Source organism: Passer domesticus, chromosome 4, assembly GCF_036417665.1.
Source record: "Passer domesticus isolate bPasDom1 chromosome 4, bPasDom1.hap1, whole genome shotgun sequence".
NCBI classification, from domain to species: domain Eukaryota; kingdom Metazoa; phylum Chordata; class Aves; order Passeriformes; family Passeridae; genus Passer; species Passer domesticus.
Window position 1 is genome coordinate 70747870 of NC_087477.1, and position 12527 is coordinate 70760396.

At 37.8% G+C, this 12527-nt stretch overlaps 1 protein-coding gene across 3 annotated transcripts in view; it reads left to right on the plus strand.

Annotated features, from left to right (window-relative positions):
- The window catches only part of CLNK (cytokine dependent hematopoietic cell linker), a 56298-nt gene that overhangs the window by 35741 nt on the left and 8030 nt on the right, over nt 1-12527 (plus strand). For all 3 annotated transcript variants that reach the window (XM_064418641.1, XM_064418642.1, XM_064418643.1), the window contains 7 exons: nt 1729-1757; nt 2090-2109; nt 3572-3700; nt 6568-6595; nt 9398-9416; nt 10455-10518; nt 11623-11663. In XM_064418641.1, coding sequence (XP_064274711.1) covers nt 1729-1757; nt 2090-2109; nt 3572-3700; nt 6568-6595; nt 9398-9416; nt 10455-10518; nt 11623-11663 — 330 coding nt within the window. The remainder of the gene's footprint in view (nt 1-1728; nt 1758-2089; nt 2110-3571; nt 3701-6567; nt 6596-9397; nt 9417-10454; nt 10519-11622; nt 11664-12527) is intronic.

Below are 12527 nucleotides of genomic sequence, written 5' to 3' on the forward strand. Positions count from 1 at the left end.
TATTTTTAACTAGTAATACCAACTTGGGCAATTCCCATAGGGATTTACATCCTAGGGTGACTATTTACAAAGGCTTTCTGACAATGTTCTGACCTACTCAGAATATGCTAATGGTGTGGTACATCACTTAGCATTTTTTTTTCTCTGCTGCTTTACCTTTAACCCTGAATTTGCTTCAAAATCTTTTAATTTTGAGTCAAATTTGAGTACCTTTTATTTTTGTTCTGTTTCTTGTGGTGAAATCATAGACATGCAATCTTATTCTTCAAGAACCTAATGAAGTGTCCAAATATAAAGTCCTCTGATTGACAGTTTCACTCAATTGTAGGATTGTTTTAAAAGTAGGTTTCTATACACTTTTTTGCATTTCATTTACTTTGGATGCAGCAGTACCTCATTAAGTCAACTACTGAAGGATTAAATATCTGATTATCTTTGAAAAGAAATGGTATTTTTTATCTTACCATTTTCAAATCTTAGAACCACAAGGCAACATGGTCAAAAAATCTGCAATTGCCAAGCCAAGAAAATATGACCCTTTTATGTTTGCTGTAATAGCTGATTTTTAGAGTATTATAATTTGATCAGCCAGAAAAATAACTCAAAGAATTCCATGTAAAACAGCATTTGCTTTTTCCCCCCTCTTATTTCACAATGTAATGCAAAATGTAGAGAGAAATAATTCCTACAGATGATGAGAAAGTAAGCACCATATATGTTGAAAATGAAAGGTTAGATGGAGTCTTGTAAGCAAACCCCATGTAAAATCCCCAGTCTGGGAAAAAATCTGAATTGAGATAAATTGGAATAAGCCAGCTTCAAAATCTGCAGAAATCAGTGGGCAAGGACAGTTTGACAGTTTATCTAAAGCTTTGAATTCCACCGGGGTTTCGTAGGTTGGCTTTAGATGTCTCTATGTGATGTGTGCTGATGTTAAGATGAACCAAAGCCAGTACAGGAAGATAAATTAAACTCTGGTATTTGAGAATGCAACTGATACATATTTTTAGTACTTCTTGAGTGAATAGTGCTTATAGAGAACACTATTATTTTTACATAACAGCTACACTGTTTTTCAATATATCCTAACATTTTTTTCTCATGCCCAGTGCTATTAAGTGGCCTTGCCACAAGATGGCATAAATAGCACAGAAGACTTTTTTCAGCAATATTTTCTAGAAATGTTAAACATTTAAGGTATCATTATTTTATTCAAAGCAATTTTTTAAGGTTTATTTGAAGGACAGCTTGAGATCTGTTACATGTCCTTTGCATTATTTAGTATTTCAGCATGTAGAACTTACAAAAATAATTTCAATATAGCAAAAATAAAGTATGATTTTTTTTAGTAGTAAGATTTAATTTAAATAATAAATCATATTTTGGTATATTTGTAAAAAATAGAACTGATTTCATTAGTTTTCAGTATTTTTATAAATTTCTATAAAAAATTAAAAACAGACAAAAAATGCATCCCTAACTCAATAAGCATATATATATATGCATATAAAGTCTCTGAAAAATATTTAAATTTACAATACCTGAATAACTACCATCCTCAAATGTTTCATTCTGAAAGCAAGAGCAGAGTTCTAGAGTAGAGCCAAGGGAAAGTAAGGAATGGGGTTGGACTGCCCAGAATAATAACAATACCAGAATGAAGCTGTAACTTCATTTGTGAATTATATGGGTAGCACTCTACTAAGAATTGTTTGTAATTATTCTTAGGAGGAAGAATGAAAATACATGGATACCAGGTAAGCAGAATCTCTCACAAATTAATTTTTTTTACTGGTTATTTTGCCATTTAATAGATTTTTAAAGCAGGCTGCCATTTTGCTAGCACTAGCTAAAGGAAAAGAAGACTCCTATCTACATTGCCTCACTTGCATTCGCGTGAGGATGTCTTTTATTCCTCAGTGATTTTAAAATGCCAGGTTACAGAATGATGTTTGGTGCTGTAGAGCACATAAACCCTTTGACTCGTGACACAGGCATGCCTACTTAATCTGAATTCTTCATATTTCTCTCTAGGAAATTAAGGGGGGGAAAAAAGCTTACGGGGATTTTTGTTTCCTGTCTTTTCCAGGAGCCTACACCTCCCCCACGGTAAGATCACATCAGAGATCACTTACCTGTGCTCCCCGGGGAACTCAGTGCTAATGAATGCTCACATCCATCTGTGCTGCTCATGGTAATGAGGTGACTGGAAGTGAGCCAGCATCCTTTTACTGCTGGCTGTCTTTGGACTTAACAGGTTCTGATAAGGAATTAGGAAGAACAAAACACGAGCTCTAAGCATTCATAGCAGGAGCTCAGGCCTGCATCTTCAAAACCAGCTTGGCTGTGCCTGCAGACAAGTCAAAAGCCTAGAAATATTGAATCTAGTCCAACCCAGATATAAATTGCTGAGGAAAAAAAAAATACTCCACCAATTCTATTGGTGCCTTAGGCTCTGTCCACTGTGATAATATTGACTTCATTCTCACTTAAATCAATTTGCCAGTGCTTTTTGCTACACATCTAAATCATGTGTGGAAATCAACTGGAATATTTCCATTTACTCCCAAAGAAGACACACCAAACTCTATTCTACAAATATATTATTCTATGATATGCCCACAAATTAAAACTTAATTGCTTCTTGATTTGGTCAAACTCAAATAATAATTGTTACAGTTAAAAAATCCTTTCAAAAGGTCATCTAGGAATGGCAAGTTTATTCCTCCATGCCTACAATGACTGCTCTAAAAGATAAAAAGAATTTTAAAATATGATTAGCATTACATGTTTGGATTTGACTTTAAAAAATATGAAATAGCATAAAAGGGCAGTAAGACTTCACAAATTCAAAACCGTAACAATGCAGGAATAAGAACATTCTCAATCCATTATTCTACAAAATTTCAAAAATTTGTTTCTGTTTGTATTATAATGGCCAGAATGGTTCTCAATTCTCTCACCTGACTTAATTTGGGTTTGTACTGTGCAAACACACAAGGCTCCCTCCCTGGAGCCCACCACTGAAGGCAGCTCTGCCAGGCACCTTGGATGCACTTCCAGTTTTGCCCAGCCAAGCTCTCCATGCTTACAGCTTCCAGCTGGAGCTGGGCTGGGACTGCCTGGTCTCAGAGCACAGACAGGGCATGCCCACATCCCTCAGAAAACACCAGGCTCATGGTGCCTGTGAGTCTTCTGGGATGAAGAACATTTTTTCCTCCATCTGAAACTTGATTGTGTTCGCTGGACCATATACACAGCCATATCCACCTGGAAATATCCACACTGCAGAGCTGTGCTTGGCACACACTGGTGAAACACACCAAAGCAGTATTTAGTGGCACAAAACACAGTGCAGTAATGTCTTGCAAATGTAGAATATTATCCAACATTACTATTGCTGTTAAAGGGCCCAGAAGAGCTCCTGGATCTGAGCTTGGCTCAGAACAAATACATTGAAATACTCTCAGAAAATTCCAGTCTCTTACTTCCAGAACTTGTGCTTAAAACACGGTCCCTGCACCTCCTTTATTCCCTAATAGCTCTTTAAGGTCTCTTTTGACTTCTCTAGGCCTCTGAAGATGCTGCCAAAGCAGTATCAGCCCCTTCCTCCAGAGCCAAGAATAAGCAGCCAGGTCTTGCACAAGAGGAACACGCTCAGCCGAGATCCCACCTTTCCAATATCAGCAAAAGTCACAAGGTACAGTGCATTCCTCATCTTCGTTCCCTGAGAATCAAAACACTCTCCCTGCTCAAACCACAAAATTTTACTTCTGTCACACCTCTGCTTTTGCTTAAGAAAGTTATTCTTTAGACAGCTGTGAATAATTGAGAGAAGTGGTATTTAGTGTAATGTGATGCTGGTATTTTTTTTTTTAAATTACAAAATAATGGTAAAGGAGTAGAAAAGCAGACAGAACTTTCATGAACACTTTGTTTAAGATTTCTTTTCCTTAATAATATTTAGAGATCTTGCAACCACTTCTAAGTACAAAAATGCTATTTACTTACACAGTTAGTAAATCAAGTGATGAGGAAAGACACTGACTGCACCAGAGATACAGAAACTCACTCCACATCCCAAAGATATTACATGCAGCAAAAGAAATGACTCATCTGTAGGCAGAAGTCTGGCTTCAGCCCATGAGACCAATGAATTCAAGCTACAAATCACTTCTTGCCCTTTCCATTTTGCACTCCTCAGCCACACAACAGCCGTGGTCATTCAGCACCCTGACGTGGCAGTGAGGATGAGCCACCTGAAGCACAAACACTCGTGCCCAGCTATGACCCAGCACATGCTTATGCCAGGTTAGGAGTCCAGCTGCTTTTTCCACACATGTACCTGGCCAGATGAGCACGAACACACTCTGCTCACTGCCACACACAAACAGGCATGCATGTGTGCCTGCTGTGTGGCCAAAATTCACAGTGTTGGACACATCTTGGGAACAGGAATGACACAAATCCAGGGGCCACAGAGTATGATGCTCAAATGACTCCTACAGCAGTCAGAAGTTGTGTCAATCTTGTCCATCCTCCCTTAAATTATTTCAATTCCAGCTCATCAGGATGGAATTTTGCTTCATTTTACAGAGGTCACTTCAAATCCTTTGGGGGGAAAATAAGCTTACAAATCAAGAAAATAATCTTTTGGCTTAAAGTATGTATTTAATGAGTGTGCTCTAATTATGGGCTATTTGGGTTGGGGTTTTTTTCCTCAATGTTGCTTCAATTTTTTCATGGCTTAGGTTCCAAAATATGTTGTTTGCTAAGACATTTTATTAATATGAAGTAGCTTCATATTCAGATGCAAGACATAGAGCTGAATAGTTGCAAATCCCACAACTGATTCCCTCCCTTGGTAGGGCAGCATAGATTGAAAGCTTTTTAGAAATGTTATAAACCATGTTGCTAGTAGATATCAGTATGCAGAGCACATTGATTTAAAAGGTCTTATTATAAAGCCAAATTCTGTAATATAAATACATACCATGCCTATGGTAGTAGGGATTTTTATTACATTAGTAAAACAGAAGTGGAACAGAATAAGAAAACACAATATCTGGGGAAGGCACTTGACAAATTTCCCACAAGCACTTCACTCAAAATATTTCTCACTCGTCCTCAGTCCAGTCACAGCTTTGTAAGGAGAAAACATAGCCATGAGCTGCAGAGGGAAGGAGTATGGCACCACAGCTCACAGTCCTTTGACAGACTGTAAGCAAAGCTGTCCAACCATTTAGGAGTGCAAGTCTTGTTTTCCAACAAAATTTGGAAGACATAAAAAATTTAACACATCATTATTTATACACTCTAAAAATAGCTTCATAAAAAAATAGGCAAGTGCAAGGTCCTGGAATGTATATTAGAAGCTCTGGTGTGATTGAAACTTTTATCTGCCTGTGGTAAGCAGGCCATGCAAGGGCCATGTCCCTTGGAGGTGGAGGCCAGCCCTGCAAGCACATCTTTAAAATCATGGAAGTTTACCACACACACAGTGTCCTGAATATGGGCTTTCACACACTAAGTAATGGCCCTGGAGACCAAGCTAACAAATTGAAGAAACTAACACAAAAACAACTATCCAAACCAAAACAGTTCCTCTCCTTCCTCCTAACCTTCTTGAATAATACGGATAATTTCCAATTTCTTGCCTCAAGCCTCCATGCTGACCAATGTTTTCAACACAGACCTGAGGAAGAGAGCCCTTGTTGCTGTTGAAAAATAGCTCCCAGGGTTTCCTATACCAGATCTTTCTTTTATCTTCTGACTGATTTAGCAAAATATCTCACTGTCATATTTTGTCAGTCCAGGAGATAGGCTAAACAGGGACTAAATCTCAGAGCCTTCCAAAAACTACTAGATGCTTATTCACACCTTATGTTGCTAAATAGCTTGTAAAATCTGGTCTCCTGTCTCTTTTATTAGGAGATACACACTGCTAAAAAGCATAAGCTTTCATCACAATCAAAACATCTAACAAAAGATGCCAGACTCAATACCTCGTCCATTTTTTTGGAAGAATATTTCCTTCCCAGGAAAGGATGATACTCCTGTTGATCAGTTGTATCAGGAGAAGGCAGAAAAATATTTTAACGCCTACTTAATGAGGGCCATGAGGAACATTCTCCACTCATCTTTCCCTGTTTTGCACCTCCTTTCCTCTACACTTTCCATTTCAGCTCTGTTTCATTATTTAAAATATTCAGTCTTCAAGGAACTTGCTTCCATTTGTAGCTAATTCTAAAATGTGTAATGAGACCTTTTGGCATGAGATGAAAAGTGCTGAAGTTGATACTCCTTTTTTTCCCCCTTCTCCCAGTATAAATCCTTAACAAAGTTGTCTTTTACCATAACGAATTCAGTGTTTGCTATTCTTTTTTTAAGGAGGTCCAAGATACTTCTCCTGAAAATAATTCATGCAAAAAATAACCAGCCTCTCAACTTCTCTAGCAGTAGCAAAATCCTTACCTTGTCAAGATGTAATCATCAGTGATGATGTACTCAAAGTGATTTTTATTTTATCATAACTAAATGTTTTGCATACTATTCTTTCTTTTCCAGACATTCATCTGTCAAGGAATCAAATAAAGTAAGTATTCATCTTTGTATGTATTAGGACCATAAAAGCCAAACACATTCCATGGCTACAGTATGTAATAGTATTTTAGCCTATTAGGTTAAAAAAAACCAAAAAACTGTAAGTCATATTACCTTTGTGTCATAAAAGTGTCCATCTTTAATGTGTGTTGCCATTTCAATACTGCTACTTCCTGAATGGGGTCAGTTTCTGAATTTGTTTGCAGAAATAAGAACAGGTACAGTGCAAAGCTCCCTGTCCAACTATCCACATAAAGCATCTCTCATGACTGCCTGATGTGGATGCCTGTGCACAGGGAACTTCAGGAAACACTCTTCCTCAGACAAACAGATTCCACATACAATTTTACAAGCAGAAAACTGATAGGTCAATAGAGGAGTGTAATTGCATTAATGTAATATAAATACTTCAAATATAAGATGACCCATTTCAATACGAAACAAGAATGGACAAATTTTAAATCCAGTTTTAGCAGTGCCTTCTATCCCCCAGCTCCCTTTTGCCTCTCCTTCCCCACTCACTTTCTACTCAGACCTATGAAGTAAAGCAGAGGAAATGGTTTTAGCAATAAGGGAGTTTAGTTATGACAAGTGGTTTGCTATAAAACCTACTAAGAAATACAATCCCTACAATCATGCAGTGTTGAAGGATGTTTGTAAAATTTGGAAAGAGGTTATCATTTATAGCAGTTTGTGCTTCTTACTGAATGTTTTAGTTCCTGCACTAACGTGTTCCTACTGAATTGGTTTGGGTTTTTTTTCTCATTAAAGGGAACAGAAGAAAGGAACCTCTAGTAGTTAATCCCAAATGTTTCCTTCCACAGAGCTGTCTAACTTTTAAATCCATTGAGTTTTCCTTCCCCACAGCTCTGACTGGGAGGCTGCCCCAAACCTCACTCCTCTTGCTTAGAAGCTTTAGTTTGAAAAATGGTGACAAAAACATGGTTTGATAGCAATGTTGTAATCAACACTTACTGCTTAAAAAATGATATATTGGCAAGAAAGATAATATTTTTTTTAAAAAAGCTTTTTCTTGTGCTGGATACTGACTCATTACCAACTAAATATGAAAACACTCCCAACAAATATAAATATCTTACAGCTGTAATTAATATTTCTGGCTGGACACTGTACAGCTGCACAAATACTTCAGCTCTTAACAGACTCTTAATTTGGTTACATCTTAAGGGGAAATATTGTATGTCTCATGACATGGAAAAGGTAAAATTTAATTTTGGTCACTTCCCATTCCTATAGATATGAAGGCCTAAACAGTTTCAGTGTGACCTGGAGAAGACAGAGTGTGCCCTTGTCAGGGTTTCAAACACCAGAGAGCAGGTTGGAGAGAAGGACTGCCCTCCACCACAGCCCAGTCAGGCTGCAGGAAGGGATACTGAGGAGCCTCTTGAAATTGGAAAGAACAAAGGCAAAATGCTACCTAAGAATGAACTGAACCCTCTGCTCTGCTCAGAAGGACCTGGGGACCAAAGGGTGAACATGAGCCACTGGTGTACCCTTGAGAGCCATAAAGGGCAAGAGCATATCAAGCTGTGTCAACAGAAGCACTGCCAGGAGAACAAGGGAAGGAACTATTCCCTTTTACTCATCACTCATTAGACAACACCTGGAGTGCTGCTCAGGGCTGAGGCTGACAGAGCAGAGAGGGTCAGCACAGGCTCACCAGGACATGCAGCACCTGCCCTGTGAAATGGGTCTGGTGGGACTGACTCCCTTTGCCTGGAGAGGGGACAGCCCTGGGGGAGCCCAAGAGCTGCCAGTCAGTGTCTGAGAGATGTTTGTCAAAAAAGGCAGAGCATGATGTTCACAGAGTGCACAGTGGAAGTACAAGAGGCAACAATCCTGAAAAGATGAAGGGTTCCATCAGAAATAGGGAAGAAAAATTAATTATGAGGGTATTGAAAGAGGTTTCCCAGAGAGGCTGTGAGATCTGGGAGGTTTGCAAGACCTGGTTAAAGCTCTGAGACCCCAGGTCTCATCTCACAGTTCTTCCTGCTTTAAGCAGGAGCTTGGGCAAGGACCTGCCCAGGTCTTGTCCAGCCTGAATAAGACTTGAAATTACTAAGTAATAGGTAAACATTATTGGGGAAGTAACTTATAAGGAAGGCTCAAAATATCTACCAAAAAACGCCCCTATTTTTCTCTTTAATATTTGCGTGTGTATTATAGTCTTTGACGCATCAAATTAACAAACAAAATAATTGGTATTCCCATCATTTTGATCTGTGAATCAAAATAATAAATAAATACAAGTGAAAGTTTAAGAGCCAAACTCCAATCTTTAGAAACCTATTAGTCTTAATTTTAACATAATATGCTGAATTAAGACTCTCCACACAGTGATTTTAAATGAAATATCTGCCATGACAGTAAAATAATTGTACTGTCAGTTAAGGAGCCTGAAAAGAAGTGACTGATTTTAAACTTTGTGTCTCTCCAGTCAACCATAATCCATCTCAATTTAATACAAGATCAAGGAAGGAAAACCATATTGTAAGTTAAATTGATACACAAGAGCCATCATGAAATGGTGATCTTGGCAGTAAATCACATGTTCATTTACACCCCTAAAAAGTTCAATTTTCATTGTTGCTAGCAGACTGAGATCAGTATTCAGCCCAGGTTTGTGACAAAGTGATCAGGTATTAATGATTGAATGTCTATAAATTATTTTAAACTGGTGGATAGTTGGGTCTGTTGGGGTAAATTCTATCGGGTCTGTTGGGTAAGTTATGAATCCAAAGAAAAATATTTACTATGTTATCATTTTATATAGGCACCTGGAAGAGAGCAAGGTCAGTATTCAATAATATTATCATAATTTATTGTCTTTTCTTTATATTCTGAAATTAAAATATTATATTATTAAAATTTTAACTGAAACAAGAGACACCCCAAGGTATGTATCTGCTGAGAATGGAGAGATTTAGAGAGACCTCAACAGTTGCTGATGAGCAGCAGAAAAAAGGAAACTTAAGTTGATCTTAGCTTCAGCTGTTTGGGGAACCAGGTTATCATATTTGTCCTAATCAAATATCTTAAGGTTTTGTGGAAAATAAGAGTCTTGGTGCCTAAAAAACCCCGAAGGATATCCAAAAGAGATCTGCACAGAGCACATCACCCTTCTGTCAATCTTACTCTTCTACCATTATTTGAGGGTGAAAATTTTGAAAAAAAGTTTTCTAAAAGCTTTAGGCTTTTAAAGCTAAAAAAAAAAATTAAAAAATTTGAAACCTCCAATGTTTTAAAAACATGTCAATTCTTTAGATGCGCATACAGATTTGAAAAAACAGCTCAAACCTCTCACTGTGTCCATGTGCAGAAAGATCCATGATAAACAACATCATTCCAAAATACTTTGAAGATAGATACAGGTTACATGGCTTTCATGGTGTTTACATTTTGTGTTAATAAGTTCATCATTTCCTCTGGCTTTTCCTTTTGTGGATTAAGGCACCATTTCCTGATTTTCAGCAAGAAATAGAATCGACTGCATTAATACATTCAATGCCTATCCTGTCCTATAAAAAGGATTTATGAACTCTCCACATACTTCTTGTTCAACATTCTACATTATTTACTATTATGTGAAGCCATATTTGGCACCAGCAAACCCTGTAATGTCCCCCATGTAACATTCAGTACTAGTCCAAATGTTCCCCACTGAAATCATTAGCTGACTCATTCAAGTCAGACTGATTACAGCCCTTTAAGGTTTTCTATTGAACTGCCTCACCCTCATGTACGAATTTACTTATTTATTTCACAGTAGTTTCTAGATGCTGTCAGTTAGAAAAGAGGAAATACTAAGTTCTTATCCTTTTTACTAACAGTTGCAAGTTTGGGGAAAAAACCTGAAGTACCTTTTCAAGCACATAAGCATCATCCTGAAGCCAGGTAGGAATGGAAGAATTTCATGAGTTTGTACTGGATGCTTCAAGGACTAAACATTTTGCCCTAGAAAATTGTACTTCACTATGCAATAACAGCAAAATGATACCACTTTCTGATGCCATGCAGTGATATGTTTTGCCCTGATGTATGACAAGAACCATCTTTGGGAATTGCTTTCAAGCTATTGTAATTGCACAGCCAATTTTTATCTTTAATAGCATGCTGCTGTATTACATTTCTGCTGCTATTTCTGTAATAGGGTGTTAAATATATTGCATAAAGAAGTTCTTCTATCTCCAGCCTCAGCATTTCCTCTCCCCCTCATTTTCTATTTTTATTTACAAAGGATACACACCTGGCTTTCCAAAGGCTGATTATTCTCCCACAGAAATCTTCCACAGTTAGACTTACTTTGTTTCTCTAATCTATACAAATCTTTCCTTTCTAAACATCTGTAATCTTTTTTCTACTGAAATATGCAACAAACCCCAAAAATATAGGAGACAGCATAGGAAGTATATGAATGATTTAACATCCTTCCTAGACAAATACGGAATCTCTCATGCAATGTTGTTTACAATAATGGCATTTGTCCTGGATAACATTATTGTATGGAGTAAATATGACCATATTTGTGACCCCTAGTATTCTCTTTCTTCTTATGCTTCTGTTATGAGAAGTTATTTGGTCAATATTCCTCCCAGTGTAACACAAAAAAATACTAACTGGCCAGCCACTCAGGAGTGGTCTAGAAAAACAGGCAGGGAAAAACTGTTCCCTGAGTCTCCCTATAGAGGCACTGGGAACATCAGCTGAAATTAGCAGTGAAGAAAAGCAAACTGTGCTTTACTGCACATGCAGTTAAAATATAGAACTCTTATGGAGACTAAAATACCCTACGCTCTATGCATCTTGAAAAAGTGGCTCATGAAAATAAGGGAAATCAAAATTACCATCCAAAACCTGGGAAGGCCCAAAGCTGCCATCAGTAAGAGAAAAGGATATTCTGGGGAAGCACAGCTATGCATTGCTCTCTAATTTAGCTCTTACACTGCCACTATAAGAAATATTTTTCTGACATTACTTTTATTCATTGCTTTTTCCTAGCCCTCAATGTACACGGAACTCTAAAAATATTTCCAGATCAGGTAAGAACCAGAGATTGCTTTGAAAGCCAAACTAAACATGGAAAAATAAGAGGAAGAAACAGATTCAGGTTGCTATGCTTTTATGTCTGCACTGAGGATTTCCAATGCACTTCCTACCATCCTTGACTACACAGCATACTTTTACTCTCCAGTAACTGCCTCTGCAAATGCCCTTTTTTATCAAAAAACAAACCCCTAAGCTGTGCCAAGAACCTATGAGTGCATAACACGAACTTACGGTAAAAGCAAATACCACCAGGAAGAACATATGGACTGCATTATTTGTTCAGATCAAGTAGGATTCAAATTCACTTTGGTTGCTGCCAGGCTAACCAAGCCTACCTCCCCCAGCTTTGCTTCACAGACCCCAGCTCCACTGAGCTGCTTCCTTCTTGTGCTGGGGTGCAATTCCACACATTATCCCCTGGACACCTACTAAAAACCCTTCTTTACATAATCCATAAAGCTCATCTAGGTCTCTGTTTGCTGCTGCCACTTCAGACACTTCCTACCATCCTTACCAGGGCTTTTGCTCCTTTAGGCTCCCTGGGACAGCAGAGTATCCTCTTTCCTCTGTCAATTCCTCCTGAAGCAACAGGGAGAGAACATATAAGACTAGCCTTTCTCCTGCTACCCTATAATTGCCTTTAAAGTCCATATTTGGCTTAAAAAATATTGTAAGAACAAATATTAATTTTATTAAATTTTATTTGTTGACAAGGTGTTGTTAGCTCCATCTCAGCCAGACTTGGTACATAAGCATTGCAAGAGAATTTTAATTTTACCTTTCTTGTCCCACACCTTAAGACACACCAGAAAAAAAAAATCTGTGAAAAATACAAAGCATAGGTCCACAAAGCAGCT